Source organism: Chanos chanos, chromosome 3 (assembly GCF_902362185.1).
Source record: "Chanos chanos chromosome 3, fChaCha1.1, whole genome shotgun sequence".
Taxonomy (NCBI): domain Eukaryota; kingdom Metazoa; phylum Chordata; class Actinopteri; order Gonorynchiformes; family Chanidae; genus Chanos; species Chanos chanos.
Window position 1 is genome coordinate 42,221,861 of NC_044497.1, and position 22,246 is coordinate 42,244,106.

General features: G+C 41.4%; 2 protein-coding genes across 2 annotated transcripts; one reads left to right on the forward strand and one right to left on the reverse strand.

Moving 5' to 3' along the window:
- Positions 1-145: 145 nt before the first annotated feature.
- On the reverse strand, positions 146-6,758 carry apba1b (amyloid beta (A4) precursor protein-binding, family A, member 1b). The gene is made up of 12 exons (XM_030767899.1): positions 5,055-6,758; positions 4,301-4,402; positions 4,155-4,194; positions 3,885-4,030; positions 3,262-3,294; positions 2,789-2,875; positions 2,434-2,637; positions 2,119-2,298; positions 1,715-1,927; positions 930-1,049; positions 612-752; positions 146-217 (listed from the first exon to the last, which is right to left on the reverse strand). The coding sequence occupies exons 1-12, from the start codon at positions 6,756-6,758 to the stop codon at positions 146-148; spliced, it is 3,042 nt and encodes a 1,013-aa protein (XP_030623759.1).
- Positions 6,759-15,462: 8,704 nt separating this feature from the next.
- mamdc2b (MAM domain containing 2b) lies at positions 15,463-21,690 on the forward strand. The gene is made up of 14 exons (XM_030767900.1): positions 15,463-15,496; positions 15,673-15,777; positions 17,030-17,280; positions 17,434-17,518; positions 17,822-17,956; positions 18,143-18,426; positions 18,778-18,871; positions 18,978-19,124; positions 19,295-19,560; positions 20,545-20,641; positions 20,751-20,906; positions 21,035-21,294; positions 21,452-21,536; positions 21,647-21,690. Exons 1-14 carry the CDS (start codon positions 15,463-15,465, stop codon positions 21,688-21,690), a joined length of 2,043 nt encoding a protein of 680 aa, XP_030623760.1.
- The last annotated feature ends 556 nt before the right edge of the window (positions 21,691-22,246 follow it).

A 22,246-nucleotide genomic window follows, 5' to 3' on the forward strand; every position in this document is an offset into this window, starting at 1 on the left:
TTTGAGATGAATAAATACAGCAATTTAAATAAATACATCCATTTAAATAAATATGTAAACAAACAATTACATGACCATCAAAAGAAACAACTGATCATTCTTATTTCTCCTCAAAGATGCTGTGATGTTTCATGATAAATGAAAGTCAGATGTAGACAGGCTGCTCCTGGGCCGTGAGCAGACGGTACATGGCTGCAGGCATAGTCTTCATATGGATCTGAATGAATGAGAGACACACATAGGAAACACATCATAACTACCACTTTTATCTACTGACAAAAAACATCCTCTTCCTACAGAATGGGTCCAGAGTGCTTTAATATTAGTAATCAGTCAGTATAGTGGGGCAATAATTAAAGGGCAGAGGACTTGCCCAAATCCCACTTGAAGAGTCTGCAGATGTGCTTGTAAATGAGGAATTTAACCTCGATAACTTTAGGGGACTTCCAGATGTTAAAACAGACTGAATTTATAATGGCCACTGCATGACTGCTAAGCATATCAGTACATGCATGTTTCTTAACATTATGTATTAATGATTTCAGTGTGTCGATAAAGATTATGGATCAAAGTAGCTATGCCCAGTACAGTAGCAGCGACATGAGGCATACCTCCCCTACGGCGTTGGACAGGATATGAACGATCTTCTCATGGGGCGTGGCCACCACGCTCTGACTGTTGATCTCAATGATGCGATGGCCAACACGGACACCCCCTCTCTCCGCTATGCCCCCTCTCATGAGACTGCAGATCTGCACGCAAGAGAAACACACTGCCGCTTAAAATTAATCAAACTTTAAAAAGCACACAAAGCGTTGAGCGTACCATCAAAGTAGAATGATTGTCAAAACTGATGGAGATGTAGACTGCACTCTGAGAATGTTGCATTATGAAACAAAGAATAACTCTTGTTTAAAGATGATACCCACAATGCCATTCTGTACACTGAATCCGAGTTGATATCGAAGATCAGGTCTGCGTATGAGCACCATGGTAACAGGTGGGCATCTCACAATGTTCATCTTTATTCTGCACTGAGATTTCAACCCCTACACAAAGATCAACACAACTGATATAAGTAGTCCAAAACATAACAGTAATAACACATGTTGTGCTCAGACAAATGACTAATGTTAAAAAGGTTAAAAAAAATGAAATCCAACCGTTTAAATACATGCTAATTCCTTTTCTTCATTCTTCATTTTGCAATTATTCGGTAACACTCTCAACAAAAGCACTCAACATACTGGAATTGCTGTGCAGTGATTATTATTATCACTTTGAAAAACATGTTGTGTAAGAATTGTTTATGTTAATTATTCAGTTTGCATTTAGAAGTAGCTTTCTGGGAGCTGTATTTAAACATAAAGGAACAGCACTTCTCAATTCCCACTTAAGCATTACAAACTGCCAAACTGTTCAAAGTGTGGGACCTAGGTTCCTTTTCCACAAAGTGAGATGAAACTGAATATCATGGAATTCAATCAAACTTCATGAAATTCCAGTTGAACTACAATTCTATTTTCTCCATGGAATTGAATTTTTTACAATTCCAAATAAAATCCAAAACTTCACCTGAATAGGAATTCATTCATTTACCAACCCAACACTGCCCTGCAGGCTACTGAAATGTATCTGTACCACATAAAATCCTACTCTGAGCTGTGTAAAAAAGGTCAAAACTTGTAGTTGTTAACTACAGACAATGACAAACCTTAATGATGCTCTGGCAGGTGGACAGGGGCAGACCCACCAGGCTGGTGCCATTGACAGTCATGATCTGATCCCCTATGTTCAGTCGGCCAGACTTCTCGGCCGGCCCACCATGCTGCATGCTAGCAATGATAACAGTGGGCAGAATGGAACCCCAGCCTGATTCCACTATGACCACTCCAAGAATCTCTCCTTTCTGTTTTTCAATGTACACCTGCAGAAAAAACACACACCAATGATACATCCCTCAAATCAAAATGCAAAGATCTGAGTGTATGTGCTTAAGGAAATCTCAGAAATTTTAGAGCTTACAAAAATGTGTGGCCTGCGTATGAAGACACACATTGTTTAGTGAGGCATTACTTTCTCATCATTTGTATATATGTATGCTGTTGGCCCACTTACATCTCTGCAGTTCTCTGACTTGGAGAAGTGAATGAGGTCATCGTTGTACATGTCCTGAGTGTTGAGGAGGTCACTGTATTCTCTCTGGCTAAGATCCTCTGGATCAATGCCATTTGCACGCAAGAACTCCTGATATGCCACGCTGAAGGCCTGCCCAATGGACTGGGCAATGAGCTGAGCCTAGAACACATAAGAAAGAAAGAGAGGAAGAGGAGAAGAGGAAGAAGCATAGATGAAGAGCAAGAATCAGGAAACGCTTTGAACAAGTTAAGAAAAAACACACACTCACACACACACACACAGATGCCCACTTACATCCTCAGACTCAAACACGTGGCAGACCATCTTGTACTGGCGGCGGTCGTCACGCGTGGGGTTTGTGTGCTGTGTGGCTGCAGTGTCCAAGTGATCCTGTGCACTCTGAGAACGAATCATTCTCCTTCGGGCCATCAGAACCACCATGTTCCCAATGTCTGCAATGTAGGAAATGGTCCTGAGAGGATGGTCCATCATTGTCTCCTGTAAACAAGAACGCTGATGTCACGCTGTGGTTCTGTGCTGTTTAGTCTGGTCAATGGTAGACCGTAACCACGCAGACAGGCTGCAGATGTTTTGTGTTCATTCAGAGGAAGTAAGACAATTAGTATTGTTATAGTTTTCGGACTGGTACCTGTGTTTCTGCGTTGAGCACTTTGATCCTCTGAGTTGACATGAAAAGGTCCACCTCTGTCATAGACGGTGACTCACCTTCACTTCCCTACCGAAACAGCCAAAGAAAAAAGGACAGCACGTGTTTTTGGAAAACACTCTTCATAGACGGGGACAAAACAGAGTCCCGTACAAAAAAGATGGGAACGGTGGTGATCGGCAAAAGAAGACACATGTTTGTGTTGTATTAAATGTTTGTATTTCATACACTGAACTGTAACAGCACTGTTTTAGTTCTGTTACAATTCAGCACATTCAGTCTGGTCATTTGGACAGGACCTAAACATATTTAATACTACACAAACTCACTCTAATACACAGAACAATGATTTAAGTCATCATCCACCATGGTACACGTTACACTGAAGTCTACAGCCTGACAAAATGCACCAAGAAACACCTAAACATCCTAAGACCACAATGTTGATACTATACCTTCTTCCTGTTATTAGCCTGTTTCTGGGCCGCCTGATCAGCACAGCATAAACAAAGACAGAGAGCAATCAGAGAGGTCCACAAACACTCAGTGACAGGGTGGGGGCCACCGACTGTCTTCTTATGATTGGTTTAGCGGGGCCAGGCCAACCCAAATGGGATATTATGGGATAGTTCAGCTAAAGGGGGAAAGGGTGGGTGGGTTGTCATGGAGAACAGTCTCTCACTTTGTAAGAGGTTGAAGGTACCAGATAGATACAATCAAAGTGTTCCTCTCATCAGAGTGACATCAGCAGCCCTGCAGACTATAAATGACTCATGAAATCAACCAGCTGTCAGTCATGCCAATTTGTTCTCCAACAGAATATGAACAAGAAAACTTTCCACATCTGTATGAGGAGGCTTGGCATGCTTTTTTCCCCTAAATATTAAACACCATTAAACATCAATTCAATATATCAAGCAAAGAAACGAAATTCATTGTCTCTACATTTGAAGCAAGATTAACTGACACAGGCACATTACCACACTGTCCTATGCTCTTACAAGTTACTGAGACCCAACAAGCCACTGACACAAGATTAAAGGGATATTCTTCTTAGACCCTGATTTGAATGCCTTACTTTGACGCGGCTCATGGCCTCTTGGGCTTGTTGCATGCGGGCACTTTTAGTGGGCGTCCTCTGTGACAACAGCTGAGTTGAGCCCAGGTAGTTGGCAGCAAATATGATGCCATCAATGAGATCTTCAGGATCACATGGTCCGGGAACTGCAGGACACAGAAAATCAGATCTACACTTAAGCTGAGCATCAATCTAAACAATGAAGATCCCTCTATATATCACTCAGTATATATTAAAATCCAATAAAAACACAGTTGAGAGACAACTTGCCATCAACGTATGTGGGAAACAAAGCCAAATTTCTTCTGGGCTGAAAGTAAAATATAAACCAAAGTTAAGTACCTTGATAATCCATCTGAAATACAAAAAACCTGTCTGCTTGTTTCACACTGGTATATTACTAAATTATTACACACATCTTCGACTGGAGGTAATCTTGGACTGACATCTGCATCCTGAGACTCGGGTGTTCTAGAAGATTCAGCACCCACAGGAACAGCAGGGTCTGGGACTGGGGCCTAAGAACATGGAAATAAGGTGGTTACTGAGAGTGCTGGTAAAAACCCACAAACTACAAGATAAGAGTTACTTTTTTAATTAAGTTGTCTATAGCACAAATTGAATAACTCCAGTAAGTGCTTCCAAATAATTGACTGCTCAGTCTTTTTGAGCTGTTGTACACAGCTGTTTCTTTTAACAAAGTGTTAAACAAATAAATTACTACTTCTATTCTGTTTGATGTGAATTATTATATTAGTATCAGTATTTGTTATTGATAATGTGTAGAAATAAACTTTTTAGGTATTTTGGGATAATGCATCATAAACTAGATATTGACTTTCATTTCAGATACTGTGTTGATTTATGAGGAATTCAAACATCATTAGGCAGATGCAACAACATAACAGCACACATCGTGTAGTGCAACGTGTTTCATACGATTACGTTTTATTACACTGTTGATTAGACATTATGTTTCATTATAATGCTACATACGGTAGAATACATTTTGTGTTTTCAAGTGCAATTTGACAACAATTTGAATACACAGATACAGAAGTGTCTTTTGACACAGGGTGAAATGTTTTAGCTTGCGGCATGCCTTGGTAAGATAGAATAAGCTGAAATGTTTATTGTCACTCCTCTCCATCCTCTCCAGACAGAAGTCACATTAGTGATTAATGTGCTCACCCTGGTTTGTAGGGGGGACTGTGGATGGGACTCTTCAACAGGGGTAACATCTTGCCTCATCACCCACACAGGTTCTTTGGGCTTGTCCGGCGTGTAGGGTGAGCGTACCGTCTTGGTTTTCACCTCCTGAATGGCCTCTTTAATGTCTCTAATGGCCAAAGAGATGGCATCTCCTCTGGGCTTACCACAGGAGTCCTCTAGAGGGTTCGGAGTCAGAGATGTGGGCCTAGCCCTCCTCTCTACATGTTCATCCTGCAGTTTGCCAGCTCTGTGCTGCCTAGGCAGCGTGTAAGCACCCTCAGGTTTCTTTTCCTGTGACAGAGGTACTTGCCCAACACTGTGGGAGCTAATGCTCTTTCTGATCCGCACTCTGCCACCACCAGGAGTGTCATCCTCATCACCTGACTGGTCGTTATAGTGATGGAGCCGTGAGCCCACTGAGTTACTCTGTTTGGGGTGAACCTGTGTGCTTGGTTGGAGCTCCACCTTATGGTGGGGCATCCTCATCTCATATGCATTCTGCTCCTCTGTAGGGTATTGGTAGGGTTCTGTGAGTGGTACTGTGAATGATTCTCTGTGGGGCTCTGGGGAGAAATCATTGTAAAGTTCTGGATAATGGGCAGTGGAGAACTCAGAGTTTGGTTCTGCATAGGAGACTGGGAAGGCCACTGGTGAGGATTCTGAGTGGATTTCGTGGTAGGATTGAGTGCGGGACGCACTATTAACCACCATGTCGCTCTTCATGGCCGTATATCCAGTTGAGTTCATGTGAAAAATATCTTCTCTGAGTTCAGCTTTGTACTGGTTGAGAGGCTCAGACAGAGACTGCGAGGGCTGCTTTGTTGCCATGGTTAATGACTGATGAACAGCTGCAGTCAAGGGTGGAACATTCGGTGTTGAGATGGCAACATCTTGACTGTCAGACTGCCAGTCATTGCTGTGGACATCCTGATCCTCTGAGCACTGGTCCTCCTTTGAGTGACATTCTTTCCCTGGCTCTTCACACTCTTCCCACTGATCTTTGCCTTCAAGACATTCCTCATCCTCATTCTGCTTTTCCTCACGTTCTCCTTCATCTTCTCTCTCTCCCTGCTGGTCTTCAGCCTGGTCAGTGTGTGTGTTAAAGCTGCTCTCTGTGCTGGCTGAGCGCAGTAACCCTGGGCTATCTTTTTCCTCCTCTGCAGCTGGTTCCTCGTTGACCTGGGGAACCTGCAGGTCCTGTGGAGAAGCTTCACAGGTTAAAGTATCTGATGGGTGATTTGTCAAAGAGGCGCCAGAGAGCTGCTGCGTAGCTGGAATGCCATACAGTTCTTTCTGCTGTCTGGTTTTGTGCTGATGTGATCTCTCCCCGTTCCGGCGGTACCGTGTCACACCTTGGTGTGCTTGCTGGCCGTGCTTTGGCTCTGGATTTGAGCCGTCGCTTTGCCTTCGCTGTGCCTGGCCTGGGACATGGCGCTTGCGATGGCGTGGTGGCAGCCGACTACTCCCCGGCTGATGGTGGTGAGCCTGCTGATAATAGTGATGGACGTGGTTCTGTTGCTCCTGGTTGTGTAACTGGCATGGCCTCCATCTGGGTCGACCGCCGTCCCTTGTCACTGCATTGGTCTGCCTGCTGCGGTATGAAGGTGGGGCCTTATGCACCTCCTCCTCAGGCTGTGTTGACACATCTTCTCTATGACTCATGGCTCCACTCACTCAAATCTCATGGCTTCACTGCTGTCGAACAGCCTGGAAGAAATCAGAAAACAGTCATGGTCACAGTTAAAACTGAAGGACAGTCCGGACACATACAGTCATATCTTATACATACAGTCATGCACTCTCACAATGAAGTCATAGATTATTTTGAATGATAGTACAGAAAGGAAAAGCCTCAAGAGGGCTTCAGCATTACACAGCAAATAGGCAGTTAGACCTCTTACAGTTTACCATAAATATCCTTTTCTCTGTAAACAAAACCATATTTCCCATCTCTGCCCTGTCTTTTGAGGTGGCTGGACAGTAACGACTGGGTCCGTGGGTTCCACTATACACTTCACAAATAAAACCTAAATCCCTCAGCAATCATCTGGTTAATCTCAGACGCATCTGGCAGGAGAGGACAAAGAAGGGGGCTCAGTACAGCCCTGGAGGGGAGACAACAAGAGCAAAACCAACATCACAACTGTGCATTAGGCCTAAACAAGTGAATGCCACAAACTTTATCTCACTCAGTAATGGAGATGAAACAAGAATGAGACAAAAAAAACTATTTCACTAAAACTACAAATGTGTGTGAAGGATGTGAGTTGTGGTTGGTAAGGGAGTTGTAACAGTTACTTTCAGACACAACACTCTTAAAACACACAGATGACCAGCCTTACCTTTTGTAGGAAAAGGGTATGAATACATTTGTTGAGTTTAATTTTCATAAGAGTTTAGATAGATAATGAGTCCTCTGTATTGTACACGGAAACTGTGCACTAAATACAAGCCAGCAAGGACAGAATATTAAGTGCTGTCTGGGCAGCAGACACCATGGGTCAGACACAAACTCATGAGCTGAGGCCTAGGCACAGATGGCCTAACTCTGGGCAACAACCATGCTCCAACATGTCCAAGTCTGAACACATCCATCTGTCAAGGCTCCAGTGAATAACATGGACAGGGATTTACTTCTCGGTTATCTTATGGGGTTTTTTTGTTGTTGTTGTTGTTTTAACCACTGGCAGTGCTATATGCAACCTCACTATCTGAGTTCTGTTTATAACACAGCTTTGACAGCGTGTTAACATCTACATCCAGCTCTTTCTAAACATAATAGAACTATTTTATAGGAAGAATTTAATTGGACAGAGAAAAAGTGACCTGGGCTTTTATTCTGAAAATCTCATTTACGCTGACCAGAGGGAGGACATTTTTGAACGATATTTGAAAGCCACAGGGTCCCAAGGGGTTAGACAGCTTCTAGAACACAATGTAAACCTTGTCTTACAGTGCTAATAATTATGTACCAAGTGTGCTTTTTATATTTTCGTATTTTTAAACATTTTTTTACTTATTTTATTTGTAGTTATGTTTTTGTTTTGTTCTCACAATTTTGTAAACTGGGGAAATATTCCACTATAAGTACGCGTTCCATTCGTCTAAGACACAGCGATAATTAAAACTGCCTGCCACCACCAGTGAGGATACAGTTTACTTATATAGCCTATAATCTGCGGAGATATTAAGAAATATCGAAACAGGACACGTTAACAAGTATATTCACTTAAACCTTTACATAACCATCATTCAACATTCATTTATTTTTAGAGCGCAAACTTAATGTTCGTCATTTTACAGATTATAAAAAGACTAAGCACCTGTCCGAGTATTCAAGCCTAGGGCCCTGTCTTAGCAGGTTGTTCTTAATGGCATTACCTCGCAGGTGTAGAAATAGCAAAATATTGGTTACTCCGGGTAGGTCTAGAGCAAAGTGAGGAATGAAGCATCCTCAATATTTACTTTCACTTCACACCAAATTATTGGGATGGTAAGTACTTACCTGTTCGAGAATCTATGAATAAACGACTTTACGGTTCGCCTTGACCATCTTTGCTTGTCCCTGCGTCTCTTATCAACACGTACGGATTAGCCGAGCACTACCCTCAGCCCCTCCCTCATGGTGACATCAGAGAGGATTACGAACGATGTACAAACCGCTTTTAAAACACTGCTTTCCCTTATATACCCCCACCCGTCAAAGTATATGTACCGGTTGCCGCAAGACACCGAAGCATATGGTAGCTGACTCACTGACGATAATTCGTAAATTTAGCTATGAGTGAATGCCCCGTTTCATTACGTTTCAAAAATTCTCGACTTGACGCCTACTTATCAGCATTGCAGATGCACTCTAATCACAAGAAGTTAGACGATTCATCAGTGATCAGAATACAGCTTTATCATTTTTTTTGTTTTTACCAGTGTCTTTTTGAAAGGACTATTCTATATGTCGTAAGTACATGAAAGTCTTAGAAATATTTTATTCCAAGCATACACTGGCTATGAATTCACCAACTGGTTTCAGACATCCTCTGTTACCGTGACAACATGTGAGTAACCATGGAGTCTTGAAGTGGGAAAAAAACCTTGCAGAAATGTCACCTTGCTCAGAACTCAAAAGCGGTGATTGGTTCAGCATGGAACTCAGTAATTCAAAAGTAAGCTACGCATACTGAGAACGCAGTGTAATTTGATGTATTGATCTCTCTGCGGCTGAATATTGAGTGAACGTATATTTAGTTGATTTTGCAGCGTGTATTTTTTCTCTGAATACATGCATTAGAACTTTTTGCAGCAGCCTTAACTCGTACTTCCTCTGATGATATCACTTGGAATTTCATGCTCTCATTCACACATGCTATTCCGGGAATGTGCATGAATAATTCCTACTGTGCGTACACTCATTGATAATGGCATTCCGCTGATTCTATTATACACATTAGGTATTTATATATTCTACAAATGTGTGATGTGGCTTTTCACCACACTTTTATAGAATGTGCATTCAATCTTCACTGACGATAATCAAGTCGCAGCTACTGCCAAACTACATAAACTTCTAACTGAACCTGAGTGGTGCAACTCCACTACTTTCACATGAGATGTATTGAGTTGCAGGTGGCACTGTTCAGCAACATCCAATACAATATCTTATCGTCTCTGCTTGATTGACCTGTAGAAATGGGAAGATGACACAAATGTATTCTAACAAATAAAGGAAATTAAAAATTATATGAATTTCGACCCAATGTTATCACATCTTTAGAAAAAAAAATGTAACATAAATTGAAAAGCCTTGTTATAGCACACACTTTGAAAAGAAACTATCTGGTACCCCCGGTCAACTCCTTTTGTTCAGTGTATGTTGTCTGCCAAGTGTAATATTTTTCCATTTTTGTTATTGCACTGTTTATTCTGAAAAATAAAGTGTCCAAAATAAAGTGTCTCCCTACTCTTAAGTCATCATCTTGCAAAGTATTGCAAGCTGTAACAGCAATAAATGAACAAAGGAATGCTGTATGAAGCAAAGAGGGTTAATTTACAACAAATGTTGATTCTCACAACTTGATTAAAACCCATAACTACAGGGTGAGGCACTCAGTTATTCCAGGGTCTCTTGAGTAGAAAACTGGAGGTGATCCAGATGCTGTCTTCACTTTCTCAAACATTACTGACAGGCTATTCTCTGGGGATAGGTTGAGACTTGTTGGACTGACCCTCAGCATCCACTGGGATTGTTACATTCTGCTGGTAATGTGTGTATGTATCATTTTACACAGATGTGTGCTGGATGCATATCTAATGAGCTCACTTCATTCTCTGATTACACAGGAAGATACAGTGCTTTTTCTGAAAATGTGCTGAAGTTTTGCTAGTTGTTGTTGTTGTTGCCTTTTTTTATTACTGCGTTGTATTTAATGGCCCTGAGACAAACAGCAAACTCCCCCAAAAGCTATTTGCTATTAACATTTTCTCAAAAGGAACATGCATATTTGGGGACCAATATCATACTGAATGTACCGCCAGCACCTTCGATCTAAAACTAGGACTGTTAAATATTAGATCTCTTACTCCTAAAGCGCTCATTGTCAATGAAATTATTACTGATCAGGAGTTTAATGTACTGTGTTTAACAGAAACGTGGATCAAACCAAATGAGTACGTCGCATTAAATGAAGCTAGTCCTCCCGGATACAGTTATATACACCAGCCTCGTGTAACTAGCAGAGTAGGAGGCGTTGCAGTTATTTATAATGATAACCTAGGCATCATACAAAAACCTCTACATAAATTCAATGCGTTTGAAGTTCTTTATACAAACATAACATATGTAGCCACAAAAAATACCCAGTCTATCACACTAATTATTATCTATAGACCGCCTGGGCCGTACTCTGAATTCCTCTGTGAATTTGCAGATTTTATCTCAAACCTTGTTATTTCTTTAGACAAAGCTCTAATTGTCGGAGACTTTAACATTCATTTTGATAACCCACAGGACCCTCTGAGAACAGCGTTCGTGTCCATTCTAGATTCAGTAGGGATTAATCAGACGGTCATAGGGCCCACTCATAATGGTGGCCACACCCTCGATCTTATACTAACACTCGGACTAAATGTAGGAAGTATAGTCACATTTCCACAATCTGAAGCTATCTCAGATCATTATCTTATCTCATTCAAAATATTTCTTAGTAATAATATATGCAGCTCGCCACGCTATCATAATAAACGTACGTTTACGCCAGCTACTACGCAGAACTTTATCAATAATCTCCCAGAGTTATCAACTTTGACTGGAACAATGTCACACCCCACAGAACTTGATCATGCAACTGAATCTTTAGAGTTAACATTCCGCAACACCTTAGATAATGTGGCCCCACTTAAAAGGAAAATAATCAGAGAGAAAAAACTAGCTCCCTGGTATAATGAGCACACACGCGCCTTAAAACGTACCACTCGAAAATTAGAACGTAAATGGCGCCAAACTAAATTGGTAGTATTCCAGTTAGCATGGAAGGAGAGCCTCCTGAGCTATAGAAAAGCTCTTAGTGCCGCTAGATCAATGTATCTCTCCACCCTAATAGAAGACAACAAAAATAATCCTAGATTTTTATTTAATATCGTATCAAAACTAACTGGGAATAAAAGCACCTCGGAAACAGGCACACCATCAATGTTCGGTGGCGACGCATTTATGAATTTTTTCAATAGCAAAATTGAAAATATCAGGCAAACAATCCAGGCTATAAATTTTAAACCAGATAATTTGATCACTAACACTGTAGATAACAATATAACTATATCAGATCAGCGATTAGAATGTTTTACTCCCCTTCAGGCGACCGAATTGACCTCACTAATTTCTTCATCAAAATCACCAACTTGTGTACTAGATCCCTTACCTACACGTTTCCTTAAGCAGATACTGCCAGTAGTCATCGAACCGCTTTTAAAAATAATCAATTCCTCCCTTAGTACTGGCTATGTACCTAAATCTTTTAAACTAGCAGTTATCAAACCCCTAATTAAAAAACCTGACCTTGACCCCTGTTCATTGACCAACTACAGGCCAATATCTAACCTCCCCTTTATTTCCAAGATCCTAGAAAGGGCTGTAGCACAGCAGTTATGCTCATACTTACATAAGAATAACATCCATGAACTGTATCAGTCAGGATTTAGGCCTCATCACAGCACAGAGACAGCACTGGTTAAAGTTGCAAATGACCTCTTACTGGCCTCTGATCAGGGTTGTGTCTCCTTGCTTGTGCTACTTGACCTCAGTGCAGCCTTTGACACCATTGATCATACCATTCTCCTTGATAGACTAGAAAATGTTGTTGGAGTTAAGGGAACGGCCCTCTTATGGCTTAGGTCCTACTTAACTGATCGTTATCAGTTTGTTGATGTAAATGGTGAGTCCTCTGCACATACTGAGGTAAAGTTCGGAGTCCCGCAAGGTTCTGTTTTAGGCCCACTGCTTTTCTCTTTATATATGCTACCTCTAGGTAATGTTATTCGTAAACATGGTATTAGCTTCCACTGCTATGCTGATGACACACAGTTGTATGTCTCAGCGAAGCCAGACGAGAGACACCAACTTAACAAAATTGAGGAATGTCTAAAGGATATTAGGCACTGGATGCTTACGAATTTCCTCTCACTCAACACTGAAAAAACAGAAGTACTTGTACTAGGATCACATGCAGCTAGGAGTAAGCTTTCCGACCACATAGTTACTCTGGATGGCCTTTCTCTTTCATTAGGTGCAGCAGTAAAAGATCTTGGTGTAATTATTGACCCCAGTCTTTCATTTGAAGCTCATGTAAATAATATTACCAGGATAGCCTTCTTTCATCTTAGAAATATTAACAAGATAAGAAATGCATTGTCATTTCAAGATGCTGAAAAATTGGTTCATGCTTTCATTACCTCTAGATTAGACTACTGTAATGCCTTACTGTCTGGATGCTCTACTAGGTGTATAAATAAGCTACAGTTAGTTCAGAATGCAGCAGCCAGAGTTCTTACTAGAACCAAAAAATATGATCACATCACCCCTATCTTATCCACACTGCACTGGCTCCCAGTCAAATCTCGTATTGATTATAAAATCTTACTATTAACATATAGAGCATTAAATGGTCTTGCGCCACAGTACCTGCGCGAACTCCTGGTCTTTTATGATCCACCACGCCTACTTAGATCAAAAGGTGCAGGCTATTTGTTGGTACCTCGAGTTATGATGGCTACAGCAGGGGGCAGAGCCTTCTCTTACAGAGCCCCACAGTTATGGAATAGCCTCCCAATTAATGTTCGAGACTCAGACACAGTCTCTATGTTTAAGTCAAGGCTGAAAACTTATCTGTTTAGCCAAGCCTTTTGCTAATAGCTCTTTACTAGGCAAAGGAGCAGATCTGGAGGGTTCTCGGGCATAGATTGTTTGGTGAACTGGGATGTTTGGATGCTGTCGCCCCCCCACTTTAACATGTTCACTCAGGTTTGTTGACTGTGGAGTGGGTGGCCGCCTTGTGTCCCAGAGTGCCATCATGTCCATATTACCTTCTAGCTCTCCCTTTTAGCTATGCTGTACTAGTTAGTCTTGCTGGAGTCCCTGCCTGCACTCGGCACACGATGTATATTTACCTCAACCATTATGTGGAAATGAACATCTAACAATGTGCCTCTCTCTCTCTCTCTCCCTCTCTCCCTCTCTCTCTCTCTCCCTCTCTCCCTCTCTCTCTCTCTCTCTCTCTCTCTCTCTCTCTCTCTCTCTTTCTCTGTCGAGCCACACATGCTACTCCTGAGACACCAGTGATCCTGACTCCTCCCGCCCTGTGGACTGATCCATCCTGGTGTCATCATCTTCCATCCCCCGTCAGCCTCCTGTCTACATCACCATCCCCTTTGTTCATGCCCCAATTTACTTTCAGCTGTAACTGCCCACGTGGTCGGCACCTATTGCACACCTGTCTGACCAAGGAGGGGTCTCCTCTCTCTGTGGTCCTCCTCAAGATTTCTCCCATTTTCCCATTTCCTTCTTGGGTTTTTGGGGAGTTTTTTCTTGCCCGCCATGAGGATTAAGTCAGGGGGTGCCGTCATATTTTGATTTGACTGTTGTGGCCTGTAAAGCCCCTTGAGACTGTAAACAGTGATATTGGGCTCTAAATAAACTTGAACTTGAACTTGAACTCAATATGACATGCATAGAATTGTATGGCAGACAGTTCAATTTCTGTTCTTCTTACATCTGTTTTCCCCTCTTTGGATATTTCACTACTCCTTCAAACGGAAAAGAGAGAGAAAAAGGGAAAGAACAAAATGTTGGATTGCAGATGTGTAATAAATGTACAAAAGCAGCATATCTTTTTAAACTGCCTTTAAAGACCATCAATCATTATCAGTGCCTCACACTTCACAAATGCCCAACACAGTCACATGTTCTTTGTCGGTCCCACTGTCCCTAGTGCATGTGCAAAATAACAACTTTTATTTTCCTTTCCCGTGAAATGACCCATGTGGTTGGTATGTAAAAACACAAGTAAGAGAGACGTTGCAAGGAAGAAGCTGGCTTGTGCATCATCTGATTTATTGTTCCATTTCGTCCAAAGTCGTCTCATCAGTTTTCTGTGGAATACACACTGCACACTAAGGTTTCCTGTGCAAGGGAAAAAAGAATGCAGTCCTCCAAATGACACAAAGTCTAAGAAGAACTGCATGGTGCATGTGCATGTGTGTATGTTTGTCTGAATCTGAAAACTCTTTAAGTACAGGTACACAATTCCAGAGCTCAGAGTCCTACCAGAGTTCACCCTCTGCATCTATTTCAATCTGGGAAGCAGGTGTTTGGACTTGCCAACAAATGACTGGGTTTGCAGCCAGTTTGTAGGCTGTCAGTGAGTGCCTAGACAATATCCAATGTACAAAAAGAAGTATAAATAGGGAAAAAAGGAACCGGACTTTTCAGACTGCACACACAAATGCCAAACCATTAGTAGCCTGAGGTGAGGCAGAGTTGGTTCAGAATCTGGAACACATTATCAGAATCTTCCTCCTCCCTCCCTCTCCTCTCCACAACACTGCTGGACAGACAGAAGGCTCACATCTGAGGCTAAAATATGTGCTGCCAGCCTGAAATTGGGATAGGGAGAGCAGAACAGGAACAGAGAAAGAAAAAGAGAGTAAGAAAAGGAGTGATGCAGAGCAGATGATGGCAGAGCAGCGCTGATCCTTCATGGTAAAAGTACACTGAGCCTGCATAGTGTAGGCAGAACTGAGGACATTTTTACTGAATATTTTTTTCCTGTTTACTTCCTGACCTGGTGTATTCTGGTCCTGTCTCAAAAGTCCAAGGATGTTTTATCTCCTCCATTTTCTAAGCCTGACTGGTGAGTAAAGAAAACCGGTGTATTCTGGGCTATGTTTGCAGAGGTGTGCAGAAGTGTATGTGAGTTTCTGTGTGTGTGTGTGTGTGTGTGTGCGTGTGTGTATGTATGTGAATGCATGTGCACCCAGAAGCATGAATATAATTAAATCTAGTCTGGTTTTGCCTTTCTTTTCTTAGTGGTGGCAGAAGCAGCAGTCTTGTCAGGCTCCTGCAGATTTGAGGATAGCACCTGCAACTACACATCAGACCCTGCCTTCTCCAGCTGGACTCTGGACACAAACGGTAAGAAACTATACACTCTTTGGATGGGAGAAATGTATATCTTTCATACCCCATTGCATGATATGACATTTTATACATCAGATGGGATGGCATTAACATGAGAGTGGGATCAGACAGGCTTGTTGCATTGGTGTTAAATTATTATTTTTATTTATCGTGCTATCAGAGAAAACACAGAGAAAGTTTCTAACAACAGCCATAAGGGCTGTGTGTTTGCTGTGATCACTGCATCTGGGGCTTGACAAAAGCATTTTTTCACTTTTCTGGTCCTACTTTGTGGTCGCACATGGCATTCATAGTAAACACCGATACAGGAAATTAGGATAGCGTGAGAAGCTGTAATCTAAGTCATATTAATTTCACAGTGTGTCTAAGACCTTCAAATAAGTGTTTGAATGATGGTATCCTAAACAGTCCTTTATTTTGTGCCCTCTACTAAATTGCTAAAATTTGAAACTGACATGTGTGCTGACGCAGTACCAAACAAACGTTGCACGGATGCTTTACACAGTCTTCACCGCAACTGTTTATTAAGAGGGCAAGGTTACAAGAAAAGAGAGCAGTGAAGAAAACTGGGAAAGGACCCAGTCGTTCAGTTACTTCAAAACATTTTTTGACCCAAGTCTGGCTACATGCCTCTTCACCTGACGACCTCGGTTAACATCCATATCAAGTTAGTCTCTCTCCACACAGTAGCACATGCTTGTCCATAACACTTTCACACTATATATACTATACTCCATGGTTTAATCTGGTAATTTTTTTTTATTTTTGGCATTGTAAAAAATCATGGCATTCTGCAACAGCTTAGCCGAACAGCACGCACATGTCAAAACAGTATTAGATTGTCCCAAACAGATAGACGGCTGCGTTATTCCTATTTTCCCTTTTTCATCTTGTAAAACTTTACAGCTTGTGTAAGTATTTCAGACTTTACCACAACTATTTCTGACTACATCTTGTGATCCATCTGCTATAAGCAAACCAAAACAACAGAGAGAGAGAGAAACAAAGAAGAATACAAAATGCTCTTGATCTTTTCTTTATTTACTTTAATTAAAATAAAAATGTAAACTTACTCCTTTTTTGTCAGTCTCTAGCCCTGATTATTATATTAATATCAATCTTATTTTTACTCTTTATTAAATAAAGAGCATCTGTTTTCATTGAAACCCCTGCTGGACTGGGTTTTCATTCAAACCAGAGGATCCTAAGGGCCAATCTATTGCTTTCTTCCCCTTCCCACCCTAAGGTCACTTTATCACTGTGGATTCACCTGTCCAAGATGGCTTGGGGAAAGCAGTTTTGTTGGGTCCAGATGTGGATCAGCAAGATTGGAGTTGCCTAAGGGTGGTGTACCAGATCATAGTTGGGGGCTCCTTACATATTCTGAGACGTGCAGAGGGAGAGAGTTTCGACCATGTCCTGTGGACGACCCAGAATCCATCTAACAGCTGGCTCATAGCTAGCATAGACCTTCAGAATAGCACAGATCCATATAAGGTAACACTTTGAATGATACTGACCTATGACTTTCACTCCCTCCTGAACTAACACTAAATGGACCCAACACTCAAGAAAAGATAAGCTCGTTCCTAAACCATTTGCTGCTGTGTCTAGACCTTGTGATATAACTCCACTGTCTACTGTCTGTAGATTGTGATTGAAGGCACACCTGGGGAGGCTAAAGGCAGCAGCGTATCCATCTTTGAGATCCATATCTCAGATAAATACTGCATAGGTTAGTAGCCATACATGTAATCTGCATTACTTCAAAACGTACATTAAGATGCAACATTGTGTATTCCTTGTCATGTACCAAGGTCATAAACCTTTTATCCCAATCTCTGCAAGTCTTTTGTGATAGGCTTGAAACCTTGGCTTGATTCTTAAGCAGTTAGAGATTTTGGATATTTGTTCTAAGTGGATACATTACTGGTTTATTTTTACAGTCCATAGAAGCCTTGTATATTTAATTAATGACTTCAGTGGCCCTTCTCTAACCACAAATTAAGTATTTACACTCATATTTCCTGTTACCAAGAGTGTGATTTTGAGGAGCCGCATATGTGTGGATACAGTAACCAGTGGAATAGCAATGTGAACTGGTATGTCGGAATAAGCACAGCTCAGGACCATCAGGGCAACCAGCCAGAGGACAAAAAGATGGATGGGACAGGTACAGCATGACCTAAAAGTCTTGTAGAAACTGAGAATATTGGTTCAGCAATAAAAATCTGTAAACAACGAAATACTGTAAAGTCATAGTTCATTTACAACACAGATAATCATCATCGTTTCTTATTTAATCGCCTGCAACACAATACTGAGCTGCAGTGTGCTTTGCTCTTTGTTTTTCATACAGGTCACTACATGTATGTGGACTCTGTCCATGCCGAGACATTCCAAGAAGTGGCAAAACTGGTGTCTCCAATGACAACAGTACCAATCTCTGGCTGTTTAACCTTTCAGTACCAACAGAGTCATGCAGAGGGGCACCTCTTCTCTGTGTATAGCAGAGATCAAGTTGGGCAGTACCAGGAGCTTTGGAGGGCAGGCATGCCAGGAGACAATCAGGTTGACTGGGGAACAGAATTCCCAGTGTGGATACCAGTGCAGGTGAACTTCAGGGCACCTTACCCTGTACAGGTAAAGAGAGCTCTTTTGGCTATTCTTTAAATTAACGGATTAATTAACTTTATACTATCAAGAAAGAAAGAAAGAAAGAAAGAAAGAAAATGCATAAGAGAAAAAGAGCAGATTCAATTTTTACAGGAAGGGTATCGTAGGAAAGGAATTCTGACAGTAGAGAACACAGAGTGAGTCTGCATGAAACAAGTCTTCATATTAGCTGCACACGAGTTCAAACAGGTATACAACAAGCCAAAAGGGGGCTGTGCATTACCTCTGTGGGCGAATGGACAGCTCTGACAGAAGACTCTGTGGGGACATTTGATAGACCTCTGGACTCATCAAACTGTTCATGTGTTTACTCTCCAGGTTGTATTTGAAGTGACATTCAATAGTCCTAAGGGAGGTCATGTGGTACTTGATGACATTTCCTTTTCCCCTGAGTTCTGCAATGCAGAGATGGGTATGTCTCTGAGTCTCACCAAAAAAAAAAAAAAAAAAAACTCCCTGTTTGGCCAACCCTGCGCTCTAACACGGTTTTCTCTTTCTGTGTGTGTATGTATTTACAGAACCAACTTTTGACCCAACTGTGGCAAACTGTGACTTTGAAACTGGTTTTTGTCACTATACTCAGTCTCTGATGGATAGCCCTACATGGAAAAGAGTCTCACTAAGGCCAAACATTTACAGAGCTGGGGACCATACAACAGGTGCAGGTAGGAGCCCCCTTCCTCTGATCTCTGCATTCTGCACTTGTTCTTTACATTATGACAGGGTGCTTCCTCAGACAGTCTGCACTGATAATGAGTGTATCACAGAATAGAAGAAATTGTGGGAAGAGTAAGGCATTTTTTACTGTTGTTGTTGTTTCATTTTCCACAAACAGGATCATTCCTGCTGGCCAATACACGCTTAGGTTTACAGTCTGGCTATGTCAGTCGTCTGTATGGGCCTCTTCTGCCTGCGAAGCAGAAATACTGTCTGAAGTTCTACTACTCTCTGAGGGGCTTCGTCTACTCTAACCAGCCCCTGACTGTGTACCTGTATGACAAAGCCGGCGTGGCATATGAGAAAGTGTGGACACAGGCTGAGAAGACCAGGAACGTTTGGATAGCAGCTGATGTAACAATCCAGACTGAAAGGAGCAGCAAGGTAAGAATGTAATATAATAAATCAATGAGTCAAAATGAAATGTAAGCCTTGTTGTTAAAGGTCACTTTAATAAAAAGGCCACAAATCAAACAGTGATGATATGACAAATGGACTTTAAAAGTCATACAATACACCAAAAATCTAAACCCAGAGGGAACATCAGCAGACAGAGTTAACAGTGACAGCTTAATATAAAATGAGACACAATGGAGGGTTGATGAACATAAACAACTTTCTTACACACAAAAAGAACATCAAATGTAGCACATGGAGCTGACATTTGATCAGTTATTTTAACTACAGTGACTTAAAAGTGTTACACTTATGTCTTAAACCGTCAAATTACTGAACAAGAGCATCATGTTATCTAATATTTCATTTGCTAACGAGCGCTTGTTATTATACTATAAACATATATCATATATATACATATTACATGTTTCAGGCAATCAGCCACATTACATCTCTCCATAAATACTGATGATTAGATGATAAACTCCTTATCCATTTGTTACGTGTGGACTATACCTGAACTCAGAATGAGTCTTTGAGGATTTTCATAATAAGAACCAGCACATGTCTATGACATCCGTGTCTAACCTCATCCCTCAAACTTCCCTTTGATTCTCATCCAGCTCCCCAACACATGAAATAGATTAGGATTTAATATGGTTTTTGTAACACACAGTATAAGAGCTAGACTATGATATGATATGATTTGTGTAGGACTGAATGTAAACCTGAATAGCGTGTGAACATTTTTAACAAATGACAGAACTCAGAGGACATCTTTTAATTGTTTCCTGACTTCATTAAACCATATGTTGTCAGGTTAGTGCGGTTTAAAAAAAAAACTCTTTTGACTGGTCGTAGAGAGAGGTTAACACCAGTCTTCCACAGGCTGTATGACTGGACACAGATGTATACCATCTCATAATGGTGGTAGATGCTGATCATGTCATCATACTGTTTCTGTTCCTTAAGGTAGTGTTTGTGAGTACATGCAAAAGCTTTTGGAACTGTGGATCTGTAGCCCTGGATGACATAAGCATGAGCCTTGGGGACTGTGGTCCTACAGAAGGTAGACCAATTAAACTTGTAGGTCTTTTCAGTGATCATGTGCCACATGACACAGAAATTCCTAAATTTCATGCTTGATCTCACACCTGAACGTTGCTGTGCATTTTCAGGATCTGCGCTATCCGTCCCTTCCCAATGTGACTTTGAAATGGGTTTCTGTGGATACACTCAAGACAAGGAGAGTGACATGGGTGACTGGGTGCTGGGCAGAGGACCAACTCCAACCTCCTTCACAGGACCAAGAGGAGATCACACCTCTGGGGTTGGTAAGTACATTTGTAAAGCTCTCTTCCAACTCTCTCTTGATAAAATAATAGGAGGACATTAACAATGCTGAGACAACCACCAAACCTTTGAATTTCTAATCTTGTGGAACACTAATTTTGTCTTTAAGGAAATTATGTGTACATTGAGGCATCACTGATGCTCCCAGGCCATAATGCCCGCCTCCTCTCCAGTTCACTTCGAGGTTCCAGAGTTGCACAGTGCCTGCGGTTCTACTACCACATGTATGGTTCCGGCACGGGCCAGTTAAATGTTCTCCTCCGCTCAGCACAAGAGGCTAAGGACATGTTGCTATGGACACGAAGTGGAGAGCAGGGCATCTCCTGGTTGAGAGCAACTATTAATTACCAGCATGAACACCAACACCAGGCAGGTGGCATAGAATCACATTACACCTAAGCCAACAATGCGAACATGTTGTTTTCAGAGTGCAATCTTACTGTGCTTAGCTCTTGATAAAGTATAGTACCGGCCTTTCATGATTGCTTTCTCTCCTTATGGGCAGTTGTTTTTCATTTTGATTTAGATTGTGTTTGAAGCCACCAGAGGATCTTCAGTTAGGAGTGACATCGCAATTGATGACATCATGTTTCTAAAGGGAGCTTGTCCAGGTATTTTATGTTTGCTAGCTTGAATTATGTGTCTGCTGGAGTAAACATGTAAAAATTACTTTAGTCCATTGTGTAGACTCATTTTAGCTGTGTTTATAAATGTTCTTTAGCACAATGCTACATCTGTTTTTCTGTTTACTTCCACAGAAACTGAAGATGAAATCCCACAACTCAGTACTTCTGGACATTCAAATTATGTTGAGTAAAAGCCCAGAGGAATGTGAGAGCTCTGGACAGATACAAACATGATCCATGTGTCAGGAAAACCAACCACCTCACATCCACAAAAAATTAATAAGGACCATGAAATGTTAACACGAATGCCTTTGAGTTTCCAAACTGCTTATATACATAATTAGCAGCTGCTCTTTTGGTTCAAGATGAATAACTACTCGTTGAATCCTTCATACAAAGGCCTTTGTATGGACTGAATTAACCATTAGTTGCAGGCTATATGCAGCACCGTGTGTACTAATGGTGTGGCTTATTCAAGTGAAGTACTGTGTTTATTTACAATGAACAAAAGTTCACTGCTTTCCTCATATGAAAGTTAAAAGCTATCAAATGTACGGCAATCTCATACAATTTGACAGAAACAGCTGGGTGTACGGTGGCATAGGAAATACCTATAACTTACAGTTAGCATTGATGAAGTCACTGTGTTAGTTGTTGACAGTAACCACAAGCTTGTCGACTTCAGTCAAATCACA